General features: G+C 36.2%; 1 protein-coding gene across 1 annotated transcript in view; it reads right to left on the bottom strand.

Annotated features, from left to right (window-relative positions):
- The window catches only part of ALG6 (ALG6 alpha-1,3-glucosyltransferase), a 61,989-nt gene that overhangs the window by 30,702 nt on the left and 4,844 nt on the right, over positions 1 to 26,443 (bottom strand). Inside the window, exons 2-3 of the mRNA XM_023730636.1 lie at positions 25,242 to 25,495; positions 9,710 to 9,794 (exon numbers count right to left, since the gene is read on the bottom strand). Coding sequence (XP_023586404.1) covers positions 9,710 to 9,794; positions 25,242 to 25,323 — 167 coding nt within the window. The 5' untranslated portion in view covers positions 25,324 to 25,495. The remainder of the gene's footprint in view (positions 1 to 9,709; positions 9,795 to 25,241; positions 25,496 to 26,443) is intronic.

The raw sequence follows: 26,443 nt of genomic DNA, 5'->3' as shown, positions 1-26,443 counted from the left end.
TGTTTTTACTGAGACTTTATGTTTTTCTTCTTTATTTTGATGAGTAGGTTTGTTAACTTTCTTTGTGGTTACCTTGAAATTTACCCTTATCTTCCTAGGTTTGAACTAGTCTATTATTACTGGGTATCACCTTGCCTTCCTCTCCATTAGAAGGTTCTACACCTACATCATTTATTCTCTCTCTTATTCTCCTGATGTTGTTGTCATTTACAGATTAACCTCTCTGGTTCCCTATTGTAATTATTTTGGTTTTGGATAGTCCTTGAGAGTTCATTTCCTAGGTTGGTATCTGGCTGCTACAATCCTGCATCCTAGATTTAGCCTGTGGTCTGATGTTGTTTGTTCTCAGGTTGAAGGACTCCCTTTAATAATTCTTGTAAGTCTGGTTTTATATTTATATAGTCCCTTAACTTCTGTTTATGATTATGATTTTTTTTTAAAGGTTGAGGGGATGGGGAAGAGGACTGACTGCAAAGGGCCATAAGGAAACTTCTTGGGTTCCATATCATTATTTGGTGGTCATTACATGAATGCCTGGAGCCCTGGTGGGACAGTGGTTAAGAGCTATGGCTGCTAACCAAAATGTCAGCAGTTTATATCCACCAGCTGCTCCTTGGAAACCCGATGGAGCAGTTCTACTCTGTCCTATAGGTTCGGTATGAGTTGGAATCGACTCGACAGCTACGAATTTGGTTTTTTTAGAGTTTTGACACAAATGCATACACTGCCAAAGCTACCTGAATTGCACAGTTAACATTGATGATGTTTACTGCATGCAAATTATGCCTCAGTAAAGTTAATTTTAAAAACAGAAAAAGAAATTCGGGTCTACATAAAGAATGAAGAGCATTAGAGAAGGAATGAAGATAAAATAAAATCTTTTATTTTTCTTATCCTTAATTGATCTAACAGATTTCAAAATATATTTTTGGGAGACACAGTTCAATCCATAACACATATGTTCAGTTAAAATCAGAGAAGGCAGGAAAAGAGTGGAATATTAAAAAAAAAAGAAAAAAGAAAGAAACAAAGAACAGTGTAATAAATGGAAAACAGTTACAAATATGGCCGATATTAAACCAACTATAACAATAATCACTTTACATGTGAATGGTCTAAATACAGCAATTAAAATACAAGCCCGAGTATATGTTGTCTATAAGAAACCCACTTTAAATATAAAGGCACAGATAGATTAAAAGCAAAGGGGTGGAGAAAGATATAGCATGCTAACACTAATCAAAAGAAAGCTGAATAGTTACATTAATTTCAGATAAAGTACCTGAGAGCAAGGAATATGATCAGAGATAAAGAGGAGCAATACATAATGATAAAGGGGTTGGAGAAAGATATAGCATGCTAACACCAATCGAAAGAAAGCTGAATAGTTATATTAATTTCAGATGAAGTACTTGAGAGCAAGGAATATGATCAGAGATAAAGAGGAGCAATACATAATGATAAAGGGGTCAAGTCTCCAAGAATGCATAACAATCCTTAATGTGTATGCACTTAACAATGGAGCGTCAAAATACGTGACCGAAAAATTGACAGCACCACAAGGAAAAATAGACTAATCCACTATTATAGTTGGAGCTTTAAACCCCTCTATCAGTAACTGACAGATTCAGCAGGCACAAAATTAGTAAGGATATAGTTGAACTAAACAGCACCATCAGTCAACTGGATCTTACTGACATTTATAGAATACTTCATCCATAAACAGCGGAAAACACATTCTTGTCAAAGTCTCATCGAGCGTTCGTCAATTCAGACCACTTCCTGGGCCTTGAAACAAATTTAAAAGAAAAGAAATCATACAGAGTATGCTCTGGGACCACAATGGAATTAAACTGGAAATCAGTGACAGGAAGATAGATAGAAAATCCCAAATTATTTGGAGATTAAACAATATAGTTTCAAATAACATATGGGTTGAAAAACAAGTCTCAAGAGAAATTCGGAAGTATTTTGAACTAATGAAAGTACAACTCATTAAAAGGATGCGGCAAAAGCAGTACTTTGAGGAAAATTTACAGCATTGAATCTATATTTTAGAAAACAAGATATAAAATCAATAATCTAAGCTTCCACCTTAGGAAATTAGAAAAAGAAGAGCAAATTAAATCCAAAAGAAGCAGAAGAAAAGAAATAATAAAAGTTAGAGCAGAAATAAATGAAATTGAATACAAGAAATCCATAGAGAAAATAAAAAAACAAAAGTTGGTTCTTTGAGAAGATCAATAAAATTGATAAACCTCTAGCCAGACTAACCAAGAAAAAAAGACACTTTCATCAGAAATGATAAAGAGGTCATCACTACTGATCACATGGACATTAAAAGGATAATAAAGTAATATTATGAACAACTCTATGCCCACAAATTTTGTAAGTTAGATGAAATGGACCAATTTCTTGAAAGATACAATCTACCAAAACTTACACAAGGAGGAATAATCTGAATAGGCCTATATCTATTAAAGAAATTGAAGCAACAATTAATAACCTTCCAAAACAGAAAGCACCAGGCCCAGATGGTTTCACTGATGAATTACACCAAATATTTAAAGAAAAAAATGAAACCATTTCTCTACAATGTCTTCCAGAAAACAGAAGCAGAAGAAACATTTCCTAACTCATTCTAGCAGGTCAGCATGACCTTAATACCAAAACCAAACAAAGATATTACTAGAAAGGAAAATTACAAACCAAAATTTCTCACGAACACAGATGTAAAAATCCTCAACAAAATATTAGCAATTCCAGTCCAAAAATGTGTAAAAAGAATTATACACCACAACCAAGTGGGATTTATTCCAGGTAGGCAAGGCTGATTCAACATTAGAAAATCAATTAATGTAATCCATCACATCAACAGGCTAAAAAAAATCATATGATCGTATCAATAGATATGATCAAAGCATCTGACAAAATCCAATATCCACTCATGATAAAAACTGTCAGCAAACTAGAATAGGGGGGAACTTCCTCAACTTGATAAAGAATGCCTACAAAAAACCCACAGCTAACATACTTAATGGTGAGAAACTAGATGCTTTTTCCCTAAGATCAAGAACAAGGCAAGGAAGTTCCTTCTCACCACTCCTATTCAACATTGTACTGAAAGTCCTAGCTAATGCAGTAAGACAATAAAGGGAAATACAAGGTGTCATAGATTGAATTGTGTCCTCCAAAAATATATGTATCAATTTGGCTAGGTCATGATTCCCAGCATTGTATGATTGTCTACCATTTTGTCATCTGATGTGATTTTCCTGTGTTGTAAATCCTATCACTGTGATGTAATAAGATGGATTAGCAGCAGTTATACTGATGAGATCTACAAGATTAGATAGTGTCTTAAGCCAATCTCTTTTGAGATATACAAGAGAAAAGCAAGCAGAAAGCTATGGGGACCTTATACCACCAAGAAAGCAGCACCAGAAGCAAAGCACATCCTTTGGACCTGAGGTTGCTGTACTGAGATGCTTCCAGACCAAGGAAAGATTGATGCATCACGAGGACCCTTCTCCAGTGCTGACAAAGAAAAGCCTTCCCCTGGAGCCAGCACCCTGAATTCAGACTTCTAGCCTACTGGACTGTGAGAGAATAAACTTCTCTTTGTTAAAGCCATCCACTTGTGGTATTTCTGTTAAAGCAGCACTAGATGACCAAGACAGAAGGTATACATATTAGAAAGGAAAAAATAAAAGTGTCTTTGTTCACAGATAACATGCTTGTCTATGTAGAAACTCCAAAAGAATTAACAAAAAAACCTCCTGGAATAAGCAATTATAGCAAGGTTGCAGGATACCAACTTAATATACAAAAGTCAATTGCTTTAATCTGTAACAGTCATTAACATTAGCAACAAAAAGAATACTTAGGTATAAACTTAATAAAACATATACAGGATCTACATGAGAGAAGCTACAAAACTGATTAAATAAATCAAGGAAGATCTAAATAAATGGAGAGAGAGTCCATGATAGGCAGACTCAATATTGTTAAGGTAACAGTTCTTACCAACTTAATCTGTAGATTCAGTGCAATCGCAATCAAACTCCCAGGAAGTTTTTTTGTGGATATGACAACCTGATTCCAAAGTTTATATGGAAAGGCAAGAGATCCAGAATATCCAACTCAATATTGAAGAAGAACAAAGTCAAAAGACTGACATTACCCAACTTAAAGACTTATAGTAATTAAGACACTGTAGTATTGGCAAAAATAGAAAAATCCATCAAAGGAATACAGTAGAGAGCCCAGAAATAGATGCACAAAGACACAGTCAACTAATCTTTGACAAAGGAGGATAGGCAATTCAATAGAGAAAGGACAGTCTTTTCAGAAAGTGGTGCTGGGACAACTGGATATCGACATGCAAAAAAATGAATACAGACATAGATCATAAGCCTTTCACAAAAATTAACTCAAAATGGATCATACCCATGAAGGAAAAAAAAGTATACATTTGATGACACAGACATCAAAATGTAAAATTTTTATATGACAAAAGACACCATAAGAAAAATTCAAAGAACAGAGAGAAGGAAGATAATACACACATATGTGAGGAAAAGAACTAATATGGAGAAAACTGTTGTGGTAGACAGACTTTAAGGTGGCCCCCACTATCCACATCTACTGGTGTTCCCGCCCTCCCCTGTAGTATGGGCAAGACCTGCGACTTGCTTCTAACCAACAGAATATGGCAAAGGTGATGGGATTTCACTCCAATGATTATGTTATTGTATATATAAGACTCTTGTCTTGCTTGAAGGTATATTAGAGAAACTTCCTCTCACTGACTTTGAAGAAGCAGGCTATCATGAAGCCCACATCGTAAGAAATTAAGAGCAGACTCTAGAATCTGGGGATGGTCTCCAACAAGCAAAGAAGCCCAGAGTCTTGCAGTTGCAAGAACATTAATTCTGCTCACAACCTGAAGGAACTGGAAGTGGATCCTTCCCCAGCTGAGTCTCTGGTAAGACTGCAGCCAACAACTGAATTGCAGCCTTCTGAGACCCTGAGTGAAGGACCAAGATAAGCTGTGCCTAGACTTCTAACCTAAAGAAACCATGTGCTAATAAATGTGTGCGAGTAATTACTATTTCTGATCATTTGTTATAGCGAAGAAAATGAATACAACCAGTTATTAAAAAAATCATTACAAAAAGGCAAGCAATCTATTACAAACATAAAGAAAAGATATGAACAGTTAATTCTGAGAAGAAATATTAATGATCAATAAGCATAGGAAAAGATGCTTAGCCTTACAAACATAAAGAAAAGATATGAACAGTTAATTCTGAGAAGAAATATTAATGATCAATAAGCATAGGAAAAGATGCTTAGCCTTATGAGTACTCAAGGACATGCAAATTTTAAAAGTCTGATATTATTAAGTGTTGGTAAGGATATGAGGAAAGAGATACTCTGGTATTGGTATCCATTAAAACTATCTACTTTAGAGATTCCATTTCTAGCACTCAGTCTAGAAAAAACGTGTATATGTGCACAAACAGAAATATATTTAATCATTTCCCTACTGTATTAGCTTCCTAGGACTGCCATAACAAATTACCACAAACTGGGTGACTTAAAACATCATAAATTTATCCTCTCACAGTTCTGGTGGCTAGAAATCCAAAATCAAGGTGTCAGCAGGGCCATGGTCCCTCCAAAGCCTCTAATGGAGAATCCTTCCTTGACTCTTCCAGCTTCTGACAGCCCAAGGCATTCCTTGGCTTGTGGCAGAATAATTCCAATCTCTGTGTCTGTGTCTCCGTGTCTTTTTCTCGTCTTATAAGGATACCAGTCATACTGGGTTAAGGGCCCACCCTACTCCACTATGACCTCATCTTAACTAATGACATTTACAATGATCCTTTTTCCAAATAAGGTCACATTCTGAAGTTCTGAGAAAGACATGAATTTTGAGAGGTCAATATTCAACTCACAACAATTACTAAAAGGCATTTAGAGTGTTTCAGATTTCTCATTATTATAAGCAATGCTGAAATAAACAGTCATTCCCACCAACCCTCTTGACTTACAAAACTTCGGTTTTATTTAGACAGCAATATGCTCAACTCCAGGTATAAAACCATGCCTGCACTGAGCCTGGCATTTCTTTTTTGCTAATAATTGTTTTAAAGGTGGAAGCATTTTGCTCCAGGACAAAAAGAGAGGTAGAAAGAAGGTCTTTTTGCCTTCAACATGGTTATATAAAGTTACAATGCCTGTAACGCCGGAAGTCATCTTATATCCATGCAGTAAAAAATCTACAATGAAAAGCCAACATACTAAGAGGAAAGAATGGCAGAAAGGAAAGATGGGAAAAGCCTGGAACCTTGGCAGCTACCTTGAGCCACTTTACTAGCCCAGCAAAGACCTACTGATGGCTACACAACATTATAAATGAAACCAATGCCACTGAAGTATACACTTAAAAATGGTTAAAATGACAAATTTTATGTTATATATACTTTCCAATTTAAAAAAATCATATTAAAGGGGGGGCATAAAAAAAGCCTCAGCAACACCCATGTTCATTGCAGCACTGTTCACAATACCAAAAAGATGGAAACAACCTAGGTGCCCATCAACAGACGAATGGATAAGCAAATTATGGTATATTCACACAATGGAATATTACACAATGATAAAGAATAACAAAGAATCCATGAAACATCGCATAATATAGATGAATCTGGAAGGCATTATGCTGAGTGAAATTAGTCAGTGGCAAAAGGACAAATATTGTCTAAGACCACTATTATAAGAACTCAAGAAAAGGTTTAAACACAGAAGAAAACATTCTTTGATGGTTACGAGGGTGGGGAGGGAAGGAGAGGGGTAGTCACCAACTAGACAGTAGACAAGAATTATCTTAGGTGAAGGGAAGGACAACAAACACTATAGGGGAAGTTAGCACAACTGGACTAAACCAAAAGCTAATAAGTTTCCTGAACACAACCAAACACTTTGATGGATAGAGTAGCAGGGGCAGGGGTCTGGGTACCATGGTTTCAGGGGACATCTAGGTCAACTGGCATAACAAAGTTTATTAAGAATATGTTCTGCATCCCACTTTGGTGAGTGGCGTCTGGGGTCTTAAAAGCTAGGGAGCAGCCATCTAAGATGCATCAATTGGTCCTAACCCACCTGGACCAAGGGAGAATGAAGAACACCAAAGACACAAGGAAAATATTAGCCCAACAGACTTCATCAGTTTGAGACCAGAAGAACTAGATGGTGCCTCGCTACCACCAATGACCGCCCTGACAGGGAACACAACAGAGAGTCCCTGACAGAGCAGGAGAAAAGTGGGGTGCAGAACTCAAATTCTAGTAAAAAGACCAGACTTAATGGTCTGACTGAGACTGGAGGGACCCCAGAAGACATGGCCCCGGACTCTGTTAGCCCAAAACTAAAACCATTCTTGGACCCAACTCTTCAGACAAAGATTAGACTGGACTATAAGACATAAAACGATACTCGTGAAGAGTGTGCTTCTTAGCTCAAGTAGACACGTGAGTCTAAATGGGCAGCTCCTGTCCAGAGGCAAGATGAGAAGGCAGACAGGGACAGGAGCTGGCTGAACGGACACGGGAAATCTGGGGTGGAGAGGAGGAGTGTGCTGTCACAGTATGCGGAGTGCAACTACGGTCGCATAGCAGTGTGTGTACAACGTTTTGTATGAGAAACTAACTTGAACTGTAAACTTTCATTTAAACCACAATTAAAAAAAAAAAAGCCTAAGCAAATATCACCTTAATCTACCTTTCAAGCAAAACATTAAGAATGTGTCAATAATCTAAGCAGTGATAGTCTTTGATTAAATCAATGTCTGAGGATCTGCAAGATGCTCAAAAAAGAACAATAAAGAACAGTGCTGAATATTTAGCTGACCTCTATTTGAAATGCTCTTAACTCTAGGTGCTGCCAACCTATTAATATGTAGTTCAGTATGAAATTCTTGCATGGCACTGATGAAGGAATTATATAAAGGCAATGACCCAAGTTATCAATAGAACAATATGAAGAGTTAGCCAGTCTCTAAGAGAACAGACAATAAGTAATATCATTATTATTAGAACATTTTCAATAAAAATAATACAGGCATTTATCAAGAAGCTATAGCTACAGCTAAAATTTACCAAGAGCTCACTATATACCATCATTGTTCTGTGTTACACATATCATTTTATTCAAACCTCACAATAACTCAGTGAAATATGTTTTCTTATTATCTCCACTTAACAAGTGATTAAGCTTAGGCACAGAAAGTTAGATAACTTGCCAAAGGTCACACGGCTAGTAAATGGTAGAGCTAGGATTTGAACTCAGGCAGTCTAAGTCTAGTATCTATACTCTTCACCACTAAGCTATTGCTTTTTACATCTCCAACATTCCTAACAGTGAAACAGTGGAAACCTCCAGGTAGACTTGTATATAAAATTAAAGTTAATCACCACTGTTCATGAGATTTAGAGCAATAACAATGAATAAAGATATCCATGAAGTTCTCTAAATTCTGAAAAACAGAAGGTTCCATATATACCGTACCATGAAACCAGTGAAGGGCAGAGCTGGCCTCCTCCTTTATAATACACAGAGAAAGCTATGGAAATGAGATGGTGTGAAAAAGAACATTTAAACATTCATTCAACAAATATTTATTGAGGAGCTACAATGTGCCATGCCTTATACTAGATGCAGGATATTCAAAGATGTTTGAACCAAAGGGACACATTTGAATTTTTTGGAGTTGAAAACAAATCCTACTGTTGCAGGCTTCTCCCCTTGATCCTGTTTTCAGCACCACAAATTTAGCCATCTGCTATCGCTAAGGCTCTCTTCTGTTTTTACCATGGGCTATAACAGTGATTTTTAGTGGGAAAAGTGGTGGATGAGGGTAGAAAGAAGAAATATTTTTAGCCCATGAGGAGGCTTCCACAGAGAAACTTCTGAGGCACGTGATAGTGTTCTATCATCAAAAGTTCTAGTTTAAAACGGTGCCTGGCTACCACCACAGACTGCTCTGACAGGGGTCATAACAGAGGGTCTCAGACAGAGCTGGAGAAAAATGTAGAACAAAATTCTAACTCACAAAAAAAGACCAGACTTACTGGCCTGACAGCGACTGGAGAAACCCCGACAGTATGGCCCCCGGACACCCTTTTAGCTCAGTACTGAAGTCCCTCCTGAGGTTCACCGTTCAGCCAAAGATTAGACAGCCCCATAAAACAAAATGAGACTAATGGGGCACAACATTGCAAGGACAAGGACTAGAAGGCAGGAGGGGACAGGAAAGCTGCTGATAGGGAACCCAAGGTTGAGAAGGGACAGTGTTGACATGTCAGGGTTGTCAACCATTGTCATGAAACAATATGTGTACAGTTTAATGAGAAACTATTTGTTCTGTAAACCTTCATCTAAAGTACAATTAAAAAAAACAAGTTCTAGTTTAGTGTCACATTATAGCAGGTAACTGAGTATATGGGTAACTTTCAGGATCACGAACTTCCAAAGACAGACCTACAAAATGTAAGGCAATATAAAAGTGGCATCGGTATGCAGGAGATGAGGATGCTCAAGATGAAGAAAACAGCATATTTTCCTTTTAAATTTAAAAATACCTTCAAATAATCTATATTAACTGATTATGATAAACAACAGAATTAAGTTGAAATATCCATACCATTGTTTGACTGGTAAATTAAAAGTAATTTCTTGCCAGTGTCTCTGAGCTTCATAATCACCAAACATAGGGGGTTTTCCAGCACCTAAGATAAAAGGTAAAAAGAGCAAGACAACACTATACTTTAGCATGTCAATGATTTTTTTTTTTCCTTATGAAACTTTTCTAACTTATAGAGGCAGTGTAAGTTAGAGAAAAGAACCAAAAACTTTTAAGTCAGGTCTGAGTCTGAGGTCTGAATATTAATACTACTAAGGTATCTGAGTATTTTTAGTTTGTGAGAAAAACTCTCAACTATAAGGTCCAATAAGTATCATAAAAACAATAATTAATATCTATAATTTACAAAGGACTTTTACAAACTAAATATAAATAATGTAAGGTCAAGTATAGAACCAAAAACAGACTAGCATATGTTACAAAGACATTAGTTAGATCAGGCTTTGCTGTCGCATTAGTTATAAAAAAAGTTTCAATTTGTAGGAGTCCCTGGTTGGTGCAAACAGTTAATAGGCTCAACTAAACTAAAGGCTGGAGGTTTGGTTTATAAAGTTTCTTTTTAATTTCAAAATTGCAAGTAAGAAATAACAGACTTATAATAGCTAACATTTCATAGAGTCAACTAGGTGCTATATATATTACAATCCTATGCAGTAGGTTGTTATTATCCTTGTTTTACAGATTAAAAAACAGAGGCACTAAGGTCACCTAGGTAATAAGTAGCAGAGTCTGGATTTTAACCCAGGCAGATTGGCTCCATAATCCATGCTCTTAGCTCCTATTTTGTACTGCCTCACAGCTGGGTTAAGAAGGTTATTAGCTTACTCACTTAAAGTTATATAAATGTAAGTCCATTTACTAAATAGTAAACACCTACTATTTAGCTAGCAATCGATTACAAAACTGTGAGAAGGCCTAAAGAGGTACAACGAAGTCACAGGTTTTAAAATCTGGAAGTAAGGCAAAAATCAGATACAGTCAAATATACTCATGAGTCCCTTGGAAAGGTGTGCCACATTGGCAAGTGATGTATTATCTCTCACTTAAATCCAACCTAGATTTTCTCCAGTTTCAGAACAGACCATCATTTCTTCAAATGAACACTACATTAAGTAGATTTGTTGCATTTAGTGACTCTATTATACCAATATCCCATGAGATAATCATGGGAAAATCAGATTCAATCTCCAGATACTCACTGAGTGACTGACACAAGGAATTACCCACGGTACTTACACACATATATGCATACAGACAGACACACACCCCTCTGTCATTCTCAGAAAGTGTCATGTCTTGTTCATTTTTGTATTCTCAGGATGTAGTGGTACCTAGTAGATTCTCAATGAATGTTGCTATAGCAAGGATATCGATATAATCAGTGTGATATAGCACAAACCTTAAGTTCAAAAGACTTGAGAGTGAGCCCTGATTTTCCACGTACTCGATGTGCAACATTAAGCAAGTTGTGATGGCAGATCAATTACTTATGCCACAGCTGCTTTAACACGATGCTCATAAATAGGTTCCTGCCCCAAAACATCCTTAAGTCACTATCTAACTCTAAAATTCTAAACCTTTGCTAACATTGCTTGATCCCTATTTATATATCTCTTCTATCAGCTCATATCCAACCTTTCAAGAATCATCCCAAATCTTCCATGAAATTCTCCTTATAAATCAAAAACATATTTTATCATTAATTATTGACTTCTCATAATACTTATACTTTCAGTATCATATATTTTGTCACTTGACTACTGTCATGGATTGAATTATAGCCCCCCAAAAATGTGTGTATCAATTTGGCTGGGCCACAATTCCCAGTATTGTGTGGTTGTCCTCCATTTTGTTATTGTAATTTTGTGTTAAAGAGGATTACAGTGGGATTGTAACACTCTTACTAAGGTCACGTCCCTTCCAATGTAAAGTGAGTTTCCCTGGGGTGTGGCCTGCATCACCTTTTATCTTACAAGAGGTAAAAAGGAAAGGGAAATGAGCAGAGAGAGGTGACCTCATACCACCAAGAAAGCAGTGCCAGGAGCAGAGCTCATCCTTTGGACCCAGGGTCCCTGTGCGGAGAAGCTCTTAGTCAGGGGGAAGATTGAGGAGAAGGCTGACAGACAGAGAAAGCCTTCCACTGGAGCTGACGCACTAAATGTGGACTTTTAGCCTACTTTACTGTGAGGAAATAAATTTCTCTTTGTTAAAGCTATCCATTTGTGGTATTTCTGTTATAGCTGCACTAGATGACTAAGACAATTACTATTTTCTAATTGTTACTCAAACAAGAATTTTAGTTCCTATGGACAGAGAATTTGATTTTCAATACCTCAAAGTGTGTCAGGGGACCCCAAAACCTGAGCACCTGGCATTAACTAGAATAGCTGACCCAGACCTAAATTGGACTCCATTTTGATTCACTCACTAAGACCTTGGCTCCACTCCTGCTTTTCGCAGGATTCTTTGTATATCTGTAACTTAGGGCTGAAGTGTAGCCTTATTTTAAGATAAGAGGAAGGGACCAGATATACAGCTGTTATAGAAAGTTTGACAAAAATATTCTCAGAAGAATGATTCGTTCAGGATGTTCCAGGGTGTTAACAAATAGAATTGCTAATGTGAAAAAAGACTGTTAAGAAAGATTATAGTTTGATGACCCCTTTGTGGTTTTTGCCTTACACACACCTTGTGCCTGCGAACACATAGCTTTTGTTTACTCCACCCTATAAAAAGCCTCACTCCCCTCCTGCACTTCAGAACATTACTGTACTCTGCCTGTGTGTAATAGTGTCTCCAACTCACGAACATCTTATTCCTCAGTAAAATTCCTAACTTTCACTTTTAAGAGTGTAAGTCTGGTGCTTCTACTACGACAAAAGGAAACACATTGCCAGGAATATACTACGTACTTGCATTAAAAACATGCTCAATTAAACTGAACAGGAGTGACTAACCTGTAAAAAGAAACGGAAAATAATGCCCCAATGAATTAATTGTATTTTTGCATGTGTATTTTATAGATTTCTCTGTGTGTGTGTGTGTGTATTTCTACTTTAAGGAATACCACTATTGTGTATGTTTCCTTTTTTAGGGAAAAAGAATTGCTTTCTATTATTTTTGTTGTTGTTTTGGTTTGGTTTTAGTTGTTTGTTTTGTTCTACTAAGATAAAGAGAGGATATTCAGGAATTTCCTATACCTGAAAAACCAACTATCTTGGTTTTCTGAAATTGCTCTAGACTTGTGGTCAATGTGGAAGAATTTATTACCATTCTCTAACAAATAGAAGAATGGATAATGACTCTCTTTAGGGTTGAGAAACAAGTTTCTATCCAGAGTCTGACCTACTTCAATAAATTCAGCTGACACTGGCTATGAAATTAGTACTTAAGTTTTTTAAAACTGCTAAAGTGCCCTTAAAGCAACCCAGAAGGACAACCCAACTGTACCTATGGGAGCTTCACTTGGGAAGGGCAAAAAGGATTCCTTCCACAGTGATTATTCTACAAATTCATTTACATGAAACTCAGAATTACATAAAGAAAACACACCAATGTATATGTATATATAGAGAGAGCGAGCCACAATTCTGTCTCATTTTCAGGAAGATGGTCTTAAGTACCACTTAAAATTTTACTTTATTATTTTAATTGCTGAACTATTCAGAATTATGGTACAGTTTAAAGGACAAGTAGTTTCTTTCTTAACAATACATACAAATTGCGCCTTTATATTGAAATTTTAAACTTTCTAAGAGAAGAGAATTTGGCTAAATTTTCCATAATAATATCCCCCTTTTATACATTCCTGGAAAGTAAGAAGAAACATTACAAATAGCAATTGTTTAGATGAGAAAAACTAACCTAATTAATATGTAATTAATAGAACAGTCATACTTTAAGAATGCTTAATATAGTACAAATACTGAATCTCTATGACTTTCTCCTCCTACATAACCAATACAGCTTTGAGGAGGAAAAAAAAAGATAATTAAAATAAAATAACCTTCCTCAGTTCAAATGTTGCTATCTGCTCTAAAATCATTGGTAACACTTTACATTAAGTATAGAGGAACTGTGAATCTCTACAAGAAATAATTATAATCAATAGCTAAAATCAGGGTTTGTCTCCTCCCCCTGGCTTTGTTTAAAAGCGACAAGCAATACTCACCAATACTTTTTAGGTCTATAGAAGTTAATTACTAAGCAGCACTAAAAATTAAAGGGGTATAAACTTTAGAAAAATTTAAATTACAGTAATATAGTTTGCCTGTATCGCATACGCATTTCTAAAGGAGAAACAATCAGTGCATTACTACCAAACAAGTTAACCTGAGTTTCCTCACTTGAGTGCTTCCTAATTACAATCTTAAAAAAGATAAACAAAAAACAAACTAAAATAAGCATGATAAAAACAAATAATAAAAGTATTTTAATTAATAAAGGGAAACAAAATCTCAGAGGAATCACAGATGTTATGTTTATTCATTAATTCTTCTGGCATTTTCATGATCTAGAAATTCTTCACATGTAAATGCTAAAAATGTTATATTCTTTATAATGGGGTTAAGAACTCTGATAGAATCACCATTTTTGCTAGTGTTTAGAATTTTTATCTTTCTCATCTGAAAAATGACAAAAATATAGTATTTATCCATAAAAAAATCCCTGTAAATACTCTACCCTGGAGGCGTAGTGGTTACCAGCTCAGCTGCTAATCAAAGGATCGGCAGTTCAAATCCACCAGCCACTCCTTGGAAACCCTACGGGGCAGTTCTACTCTGTCCTATAAGGTCGCTATGAGTCAGAATCGACTCGACAGGCACCTAACAACAACAATGTGCAATAACAATACTTACGCAGTATTCCAAATATAGTCTCAGTTTGTTGACTCTCTTAATGGGGCAATTTTAGAGCAAACTTTAAAATAGGCAGTAAGAGTCCTGTTTACCAGAAGAGAGAAGTAATTGAGTAAACTCACACGTTATGAGAGAGATGTTAGAATAAGTAATGTACATAAGCAACAGGTACAGAAAAGTATAATATATGCTTGTCTCCTACTCAATTCCCATTAAACATTTGATTATAGATACTGGTAATACTGAAATAACATAATTTTTAAAATGGTGTTATTTTACCCTATACCCTGATTTTAGTTCTTTTCAACTTCCCCTATTGCCGAGGTACTAACAAGCCCTATGCAATGAATGGTAAGGAGGAAAAGCCTGGGGCTTGAACAGAAGTTCAAGGTCAGAGAACCTCCTATTAAGATCAAAAAAAACAATGTCTTTGGGGAGATGGTCAATATAGTACTCACACCTCTCCCTTGGCTCTTGGTAGTACAGGAAAAAAGAAAAACCTCCCCTAAAAATTTGTAACCATAACCTACATTTACTCAGTTTGGGGCCTGAATTCACACCAAGTATATGGCCCCAAAAAAGTTAAGACAGGAATTTAGTTTGACTTTTGGATAGTGCCCAGGTGCCTGGCAGAAGGCAATATAAACTCTTTATAGAGAGATGCGCAGTAAACTCAAGGCTCAAAGAATTCCCACAGGTAAAATTCCAAGTAACATGAGTTCACAGTTTTTAAAAAATCAGTAAAACTCATGAGAAAACAAAATATCATGAGCTAGAATCAGCAGAAACAACAAACTACAAAATCAGACTGCAGATATTAAAATTTTCAGATAGGGAATATAAATAAAATAAGTATGGTTAATTTATTTAAAGACATGAAAGAAGACATTGAAAGTACATTGAGGGAACAAGAGGCTGTCAAAAATAGTCAAGAAGATCTGAAAAGGAACCCAAACAGAACCTCTGGAAATCAAAAATATAATTCGAAAACCCCTAATAACATAGCTTTGTAATACACAAAGCAAAAATTGATGAAACTACAAGGAGAAATTGCAACTCTCTCAGTAAATCAACTGAACAAAAATCAGTAAGAATATAAAGAATTTTCACGAAAGCAATATTGATTTAATGGATGTATACAGAATATTAAACTGGAGAATACACATGCCTTCAAGCACACAGAGTATTTACAAAAATTGATCACAGACTAGGGCAAGTCTCAAAAAATTTTAAAGAATTAGTATCATACAGACAGATTCTCTTTCTACCACATAATTAAATTAAAAATATCAAAAATATAATTTTCAAAGTCTAAATGTTTAGAAATTTTAAAACATAGTTCTAAATAAGTCATGAGTCAAAGCAGAAATCATAATGGAAATTAGAAAATATTACTTGTACAGTGCTACCTGAAAAGTAATTTATAGCTTAAGTGACTGTATTAGAAAAGAGAAATTGAAAATTAATGAGCTAAAGAATCCAACTTAAGCAGTTAAAAAAAGGAACAAACCCAAACATACTGCTGAAAAGATCAACAAAGCTCAAATTAGTTCTTTGAAAATACTAATAAAATTATAAACTATATAAGAAATTAGAAGGGAATCATAATAAAAGTCATAGTATAAAGGAGAAATATAAAAGGTAAGAAAACATTATGAATCAGTATATGCCAATAATTTTAAAATTTAGGTAAAATAGACAAATTCCTAGAAAAAGATAAACTATAAAAATAATTCAAGAAGTAGAAAGCCCAAATGGTCATACAACCATTAAAGAAATTAAATCACTAGGTTAAATATTTTCACCAAAAAATACTGTAGGCCTAAAAAGTTTTATCAGCAAGTTCTACGAAGCATTTGAGTACAAAGAATTCCAATCTTATATATTATGCCAGATTATAGGAAAAGAGGGAACACTCACTCCCTAACTTACTGTATAAGTCTAGCATAAGCTAGATATCAAATCTGGCAGTGGAAGTTTGGTCGAATGCTAGAAAATCTTCTAATATAATTTACAACACTGCAGATTAAAGAAAAAATAGCATACTCAATGGTGGATTAAAAGCACCCATTAAAATTAGGAACAAGAAAAGAATACTTGCTCTTAGTATTTCTATTCAACACTGTAATGAAGGTCCTAGCAATACAAAGAAAGAAAAGGTATAAACAGTAGAAAGAAAGATATAAAACTGTCATTATTCATAAATCATTTGGTTTTTTACACAAAAATCAAAAAGATTCTATAGCTAATATTATTAGAATTAATAAGATTTGAAAGTCTTTTGCCATGAGACTAGAAGAAATAGATGGTGCCCAGCTACCATTACAGAATGTTTTAATCAAAGATTCTATAGAGGAATCCTGATCAAAAAGGCAGGGGGGGAATGAGGATCATAATTTTAAATTCTCATGGAATCCAGACTTCTGGAGACATTGAGGCTGGATGACTCCCTAAAACTTTTGCCCCTGAGATGATCTTTAAACCTTAAACCAAAACTATCCCTTGAAGTCATCTTTAAGCCAAGCAATTAGCTTAATTGTTAAATTATTAAATTTATTAGCTTAATAAGTAAAGAATGTCTGCCTTGAGCATAGAGTTCTTTTAAACATCTTTATAGGAACAAATCGACAACAGCAACTCAAAAGGTTAGATAAGAAACTTAGGGGACAGTGAGTTTATATGAGTTTATATTAATGGTGGCGGAATAATTTGGAAAAAGATAGTGAGAATGGTTGAAGAATGTCATCAATGTAACTGAACCGTACATGTAGAAACTGTTGAATTGGTGTGTTTTCCAGTGTATATTTTCATGAAAAAAATAAAATAAAATTTATATTAAAAAAATAAGATTCCAAATATAATAAACAATATATAAAGTCAACCACATTTGTATATCCCAGCAACAAACATCTAGAAAAGCAATTTTTAAAAACATATCATTTACACTGATGAGAAAAAATATATGATATCTAGGAATGTATCTTGGAAAGGATGTGCAAGACTCTTATGTAGAGTATTATAAACTTTTGTTGAAAGACACCAAGGAAGAAGACTTATATAAACGGAGAAACATATCATCATAATAAATTAGCCCCAGTATGGTAATGATTGCCAATTCTCCCCCAAACTGATCAATAGTATAAAACCCCAATAGGGTTTTTCAATGGACTTTGAGAATCTGATTCAAAAAAAGATATATATTTGTGTATTACTTTTCTATTTGCTGTTGTTAACTGCTGTCAATTCAGCTCCAACTCATGGCAACTTTACGTATAACAGAACAAAACATTGCCCAGTCTTGTGCTGACTTCATAATCATTGGTATGTTTGAGTCCCTTGCTGTGTTACTGTCAATCCATCTCATTGAGGGTTTCTCTCATTTTCATTGGTCCTCTACTTTACCAAACATGATATCCTTTTCTATCAATTGGTCTTTCCTGATGAAGAGTCCAAAATTAGCAAGTAGAAGTCTCGCCATCATCACTTCTAAGGAATATTCTAGTTGTATATTTTCCTAAGACTGATTCATTAATTTTTTGCAGACCATGGTATATTCAATATTCTTCGCCAAACACCACAGCTCAAATGTATCAATTCTTCTGTCTTCCTTTTTCATTATCCAAACTTCACATGCATATGAGACAACTGAAAAGGCCATGGCTTGGATCAGACACATCTTAGTCATCAAAGTGACATCTTTGCTTTTTGAAACTTTAAAGAAGTCTATAGCCGCAAATTTGCCCAATGCAATACGTCATTTGATTTCCTGACTGCTGCTTCCATGGGTGTTGACTGTTGATCCAAGTAGAAGGAAATCGCTGACAACTTCAATTTTTCTCCATTTCTCATGAGGTTGTTTATTGGTCCAGTTGTGAGGATTTTCATTTTCTTCGCATTCCAGTGTAATCCATGCTGAAGGCTATACCATATTTTTTCACAAATAACGTGCCCATGTAAATAACGCACCCTCACATACAATGCATGGGAAGATGAAATTAAGTAAAACAGTTCTGGCATAGTGCACCCATGGCTATACTGCGCATGTCTTGTGACATTTTCAGAAGTGAATTTCAGCCTCATTCACCCATCCTCCCATATTACAGGTAAATCATTCTTAACCAAAAATGTTACTTCTGATCATAATTGTATAATAAAGGTATAAGCTATGTTAAAGAAGTCATGGTTCGAGTTTGGTAGTCCCCCGGTAAATGTAAAATAAATAATCAAAACTGTGTGTTTGTTTCTATTAATTTCATAATTATAGCACATTAGCTCAACAGTTGAATGTGAAAATCTTATCGGATCATCTTAAATGAAACCATTAGGTTATGTTAGATCTGCTTATTTCATAGTTTAATTATGTCTTCTTAGTGTCAACTGAAGTCATTAACATGTAAAAAAAAAAACTGGCATAGCACACTTACAAAAATAACGCATAGGGGTATTGTGTGGTTGGCAAAAAATTTATAACACGTGTTATTTGCGGAAAACATGGTAGTCTTTGAACTTCGTCAGTAAGTGCTTCAAGTTGTCTTTGTTTTCAGCAGGCAAGGTCATGTCATCTGCACATAACAGGTTGTTAATGAGACTTCCGCCAATCCTGATCCCACCTCCTTCTTCATATAGTCCAGCTTCTCAGATTTTTTCAGCATACAGATTGAATAAGTACAGTGAAAGTACACAACCCTGCCACACACCTGTTCCAATTCTGAACCACATAGTATCCCCTTGTTCTGTGTGAATGACTGCCCCGATCCATGTACAGGTTCCACATAAGCACAATTAAGTGTTCTGAAATTCCCGTTCTTCACAATGTTATACATTTGCTATGATCCACACAGTCGAATGCCTTCACGTAGTCAATAAAACACAGGTACACATCTTTCTGGTATTCTCTGCTGTTAGCCAAGATCCATCTGACAACAGTAATGACATCCCTTGTTCCAAGTTCTCTTCTGAATCCAGCCTGAACTTCTGGCAGTTTCCTGTCGATTTACGGCTGCAGTCATTTTTCAATTATCCATAGCAGAATTTTGCTAGCATGTGATATTAATGATATTATTTGATAATTTTCACATTCTGTTTGATCACCTTTCTTTTTTTATTGCTGTATAACAATTACCACAAACTTAGCAGGTTAGGACACCCTTTTATTATCTCACAGTTCTGTCAATCAGAAATCTAGGCAGGCTTGACTGAGTTCTCTGCTCAGTGTCTCACAAGGCTGAAATCAAGGTGTCAGCCAGTGTGGACTCTTATCTGGAGACTCAGGGGAAGAATCTACTTCCAAGTTCATTTATGCTACTGGCAGAATTTAATTCCTTGTAGCTATCAGTCTGAAGTCTCTACTTCCTTGCTGGCTGTCAGCTGAGGGCTCAAGGCAACCTTATGTATAACAGAATGAAACATTGCCCAGTCTTGCACCATCTTCATGATCACTAGTATGTTTGAGTCCATTGTTGTGGCTATTGTGTCAATACATCTTATTGAGGGCTTCTCTACAACTAGAAGGCGTATGCATTTATTCTCATGTGGCTCTCTCCATCTTCAAACCATAACAGCATCAAGTCTTTACACTTTAAAGGCCTCTGGGTTCCCTTCTGCCACCAGCTGGAGAAAGTTCTCTGCTTTTAAGGGCTCATGTGATTACTCTGGGCCCACCTGGATAATCCAACACAATCTATCTTTTAAAGTCATCCGTGTCATGTAAGGAAACCCTGGTGGTGTAGCAGTTAAGCATTCGGCTGCTAACCAAAAGGTCGGCAGTTCGAATCCACCAGGCGCTCTTTGGAAACCCTATGGGGCAGTTCTACCCTGTTCTACAGGGTTGCTATGAGTTGGAATCAACTCAATGGCAATGGGTTTGGTTTTCTTGGTGTCATATAACATAACATAATCATGGGTATGAAGTCTCATCATAATTACAGGATCTGGGGACAAAGGTGGGACATCTTTGGGGGGCCACTTTAGAAATTCTGCCTACTATAATATGAAAGAGCAAAACCCAAGATAGCAAAGACATTCCTGAAGCAGAACTAACAGGTGGGAGAACCTGCCCTACCACATATCAAGGCTTAATATAAACTTATAGTAATAAGACATAGCAGTATTGGACAAATGGATCAAAATAAAGAATCCAAAAACAGACTCACACACATATGAAAAACTGATATAGACAGCTTGTATTGAAGATTAATGGGCTGAAGCAACTGATTATCAATGTGCAAAAAAATTAAAATGGATCCCTCTCTCACACACTACACACAAAAATCAATGCTAACGAGATAAGAACTTACATAGAAAAAACAAATTTTAAAACTTAGAGAAGAACAGTGTAGAAAAATATCTTTGTGGCCTGGGAGTAGGGGAGGATTTCTTAAAGATACAAAAAGCACAAATCATAAAGGAAAAAGATTGACAAATTTGAATATTTTAAAGTAACAACTTTGGTTCATCAAGACAACTTAGAGTGTAAAAAACAAGCCACAAACTGGCAGAAGACATACGTAACTTGAATATAGGTTAGTTTCCAGAATACAGAACATGTAGGAAAAAATCCAAAATACAGAATATGTAAGAAAAAAACAACAGAAAATATACAGATGATACAAATATTTCACAGAAAAGGAAATTCAAGTGACCAATAAACATGAAAATACGCTCAATCCTATTGAAAATGAAGGAAATTCAAATTAAAACCACAATGAAATATCATTTCACGCATTCCAGACTGGTAAACACTGAAATGTTTAACCCTACCAAATGTCCCAAAGGATGTGGAGCAACAGGAACCCTCCCACTTGGGAAATGCACCAACACTAGAAAAGCCTGAAAAGTTTGCTCTCGGAATTGCGGTAAACACTTTTTGGATCATCACCTGCCCTTGCTTTGCTCTATCTGAGGTTAGGCGTGAGCTTAAGAGAATCGGGCAAAGTGGAGCCTGCCTGCTTTGGTTCTGTTGTTGTTGTTAGGTGTTGTCGAGCTGATTTCACAAGGAAAAAAAGGAGTTCTGCAGTTGGTCCAATCTAGCTCACCAGAGAGCTGCACTGGAGTATGAAGCCAGAGCCCACCTCTAGCAGTAAAGTGTTCTCTGTGACTAGCTGAAGATGGATTTATGTGTTCCCGTGCCCCCTGACCAAACTCCATCTCTCCAAACTTACCCCTTTTTATATGACTAAAATGCTCCTAAATCTTAACACATCCAAAATGGAATTTATTACCTTCCCCAGTGAAATCTGTTTTACTTCTAGGTTTTCAGTCTCAACATCTAGAATTCAGACTAGTATCTAGTCTCAGAACTAGAAATGAGAATCATTCTCAAACTTCTCCCTTTTATTTATCCTCACATACAATCTGTCCTTAAACTTGATTGATTTTAACTCAATTATGGCTCTCAAATTTAGCCACTTAGTGCAGGCCTACAATATCCCTTGCCTAGACCATTGCAATCAGCTATGTGCTAACAACACCTCAGATAAACCTTATTCATAAATTTATCTATACCTTATTTTTACACAAATAACACATGCCTTCTGCATTTGTTTGCCGGCTGCACCCTCCTCCCCCTGACCCCCGCAAGGCATCCTCACAAGCGTCACCATGACAATCCTCTTCCACATGTTGCTGTAAGAAAAATTAGCACAGATGCAGAAGGTGTGTGTTATTTGCATAAACATACGGTAGTCACTGCACATAGATGCACAAGTGTGGCCTTCCAGCCATTAATTTCTCCTCATCTCCTCTAAATGCCTTGGTGTCTCTAGAGCTGTCCTCTTAAGAAATACATTTATTTAGCTCTTATATATGTCCCTTTATTGGGATTAGAAGTTTAAATGTATTCTTTTGATCACACGAATAAAGCCTCTCTGTGACCTCTCCCCTTAAAGAACTCCTCTGCCCAAAGGATAAAACCCTCACATGTTAGTTTGACTCACAGTGTGGCCCCAATTGATTTCTACCATCTCATCTCCTACCAGAGCCCTGGTGGCACAGTAGTTAAGAGCTACCGTAAGCTATGACTGCTAACCAAAAGGTCAGCAGTTTTGAATCTACTAGCTGCTCCTTGGAAACCCTATGGGGCAATTCTAACTCTGTCCTATAGGGTCGCTATGAGTCGGAATCAACTCGATGGCAAAGGGGTTTTTTGGTGGGGAGGGGAGAGTCATCTCCCACCAGTGCATCTTATCATGCACTCTGTATTTCTGTCACACTTAAATCTTCACTATTTCTCAAAAGTTATGGTCTTTGTTCATGCTATTCCCTCTTACTGGAACAGTATCCTCACTCCCCTTTTCTGCCTAGTAAAATCCTTCTCTCCCTTTCAGAACAAACTTAAATGTAATACTCTAAGTCTTCTTCATCTGAATTAGTAGTCTCCCCCTTCTGTTCCCAGTCTACTTCGTTCATACCCATTGCCGTCAGGTTGTTTCCAACTCCTAGTGACACTATAGGACAGATTAGAACTGCCCCATAGGGTTTCTAAGGCTGTAAATCTTTATGGAAGCAGACTGCTACATCTTCCTCCCACAGAGCGGCTGACGGGTTCAAACTGCCAACTTTTCGGTTAGCACCCAAGTACTTATCCACAAACCACCAGAGTTCCTACTTTGTTCATACTGCACTGTATTTTAATGTACTATATAGTTATATTTATATGTCCACTCTACCCACTAGACTGTGAACTTTTCTAGAGAAGATATCATTTATTATTCTTGGTCACCCTAAAGACCAGAACAGTGCCTATGGGACAGCAGACAATAAATATTTTGAGGTTAAACGATCTGATATGAGGATCAAATGAGATAACAGCTATGAACCATAAACGTGCTGATTATATTCATACACCATTAAAAAGAAAATAGTTCATATACATTATCGCAATTAATCCTCACAATTACCCTATTAAAATATGTGTTAATATCCTCATTTTGTAGAAGAGGTACCTGAGGCTCAGAGAGATAAAGTAACTTCCCCTAAGATCAGGTGAAAAAACTAAGGTTTGAACCCAAGTCTACTGCTGCTTCCAAGTGACTTTATTTCCTTAACATTCTTCGAATTCATTTCCTTATCTTATAATTGCCTTAGTTCAGGCTTTCTTCTTTCTGAGCAGCCACAGAGCAGAGCAGAGTCATAAAACCACTGACTTTTAAGTCAAATTTTAATTCCAGTTGCCATTTATAAGCTGTCTCATTTCCCATTTATAAATGAGAGATGATTACCTATCTTCAACGGCTGTGGTAAGTATTAAAGAAAATACTTAGTATCCAGCATATGGTAAATACTAATAATAGCTCTTACTTCTATTATTATTATGGTCTCCTAATTGGTCTCTTTACCTCCAACCTCTTTTTCCTACAATTTATTTTTCACTACAATAAAACACATTTTTCTAAAACTCAAAAATTATTGGCCTAGCTAATTGTAAAGCCAAATCTCTAGCCACTCCCTCCCTCCTTTTTGTTCTTTTTACGCTAATCCAACACTCAATATTTATAATAACCATGCCCTCTCATGCCACGTTCCTGCTGTCTAAAATACCTTCCTCCATTTCACCTGCATAGCTAATTCCAACTCATCCTTTAAACATGAACTCAAACATCACCTCCCTGGAAAACCTCCTCTAATATGTCCAGATCATTCACTTTTGTATGTTATGTCTGTACCTCACACATACTTCTACATTGTAGTGTGACCACTTTCCCTCTAAAATGTGGGTTTCTTAAGTATTGGATATTCACCTACCATCTAGCATAGTGCCTAGAATATACAAACAAAAACAAACCCGTTGTCATCCAGCGGAGCCCTGGTGGTGCAGTGGTTAAGAACTTGGCTGCTAACCAAAAGGTTGGCAGTTCAAATCCACCGGATGCTCCCTGGAAATCCTATGGGGCAGTTCTACTCTGTCCTATAGGGTCTCTGAGTTGCAATCGACTCAACGGCAACAGGTTTTTGGTGTAGAACTGCCCCACTGGGTTTCCAAGGCTGTAAATCTTTACAAGGGCAGACTGCCACATCTTTCTTCCGTAGAACAGCTGGTGGGTTTGAACCGCCGACCTTCTGGTTATAGATGAGTGCTTTAACCACTGTGCCACCAGGGCTCCTGCCTGGAATATAACCTCAACAACGAAAACCACTGCCGTCAAGTCGATTCCAACTCATAGCCTAGAATATAAGAAATGCTAAACAAACATTTGCAGTGTTAAATTTAATCCCATCTCCACAGTCTCTGGACCACACATCATCAATTTTCCCCTCTCTCATAACATTCCCAATCTCTTCTTCTCTAATGCTCTTTTCCTTTCAGTGTAATCTAGTATTATGCCTTCTCTACCGTAAGCAAAAAAGGCTCCTTTGACTCTGCTTCTCCCTTGAAGTACTACCTCATTTCTCTCTCTTTACTGCCTGATACATAATTGCTTCTCAATCCATCATTTTCTCAGCTAGAATACATTTTTGTTTTCTCACAACACAAAGCCCATGCTTCTATTTACCTCTTCTATACGTATTCTTACCGGGATTAGAAGTTTAAATGTATTTTCTTGATCACACAGATAAAGCCTGAAATTCTTCTCTGTCCCAGTCAAAATACTGTAAACTATTAAACCCTCCCCTAAAAAAAAAACCTTTATTCAAAGAAATATTTACTTATCTTTTAAGCAGTAAAAATATATTACCTGAATAAGAATTAAGAGAAACTGTCCACCGTACTGTTAGTCCTATTAAGACTACCACAGGCATCAGGTACCATTTCTCCATTGCTGTTCTTCAAATTTAGAGAAGAAAAAATAGATCAATGCCAGTAGTCAGTCACTTCTTTCCTTGAGAGAAATGTTATCACTTCTTTGGAATTTGGTGTTTGAGAGGATTTTAAGTGATTTCTCGTTTTTAAACAGTCAAAAACTGATGTTTATGTCTATGAGAAAGCAGCCTGGAAAAAAAAAAGATACCAAAATTTAATTGAGCACAATCCCTATAACAATGAACCCATTAAACCAAATAGACAAATGGAGGATTTGCAGGAAAAAGAGGGGAGAATGGAAAGGGGAAGGGATAGTTTTAAGCTCCTTACTCCCTAGTAATCTACTTGGGAAATACACCTCAAAAGGTAGCTCTCCCTGATAAATGGTACTCAGTATGTTTAAAGAAGTAATAAGAATTTGCTCTCACAAGGATATATTTTTAAGAGAAGAAAAACAATAGAAATATGTAGATAGAACAGTCAATTCTATCTACAGCAAGTTCACCAACAGGTAAAAATCACACCATAAAGGTAGACAAAAGGGTGATTTACCTTTGTACTAACATAAGGAGAACATTTGTATCTCTGTATTTAGTTTGGGAAAAGTCTTCCACTAAAGTCATTCAGTAGTTTTGGTTTTAACTTTTCTTCCAAAATATGCTTGCACTAACCACACCAATCTTGCACCTTAGAGAATGAATCTTTGTAAAAAATCAACAAGAATAGGCCCAAACATTGAGAAAATAGAAAAGCAGTAAAACATATTAACCGCTTATATGTTTCTTTTTTTTTTCTTCATCTTTTTCCCTTAGATTGAGGGTTTGAAAGTAAAAATCAAAGTGACATTTTTGTCTCTTTGAAAAATAGTGGGCCGTTTTAACCACAGGATATACCTGAACTACATTCAGAAAAATTTAAATAACAAATCAGCAGCAACTCCAACGGTTAGATAGGAACCTTAGGGTGAGATACGTTAATGGAGGACGGGGAGAAACAACTCAGAACCGCTCAGAAAAGGAGGGTAAGAATGTTTGTACAACTCACTGAATTTTACACATAGGAACTGTTGAATTGGTGTGTTTTGCTGTGTAGATTCTCAACAACAACAAAACTAATAATTACTATTATTTTAAAAAA

Source organism: Trichechus manatus, unplaced genomic scaffold (genome assembly GCF_000243295.1).
Source record: "Trichechus manatus latirostris isolate Lorelei unplaced genomic scaffold, TriManLat1.0 scaffold00003, whole genome shotgun sequence".
NCBI lineage: Eukaryota > Metazoa > Chordata > Mammalia > Sirenia > Trichechidae > Trichechus > Trichechus manatus.
Note: the sequence above shows the minus strand (reverse complement) of the source record. Positions and strands in the feature narration are given on the sequence as shown.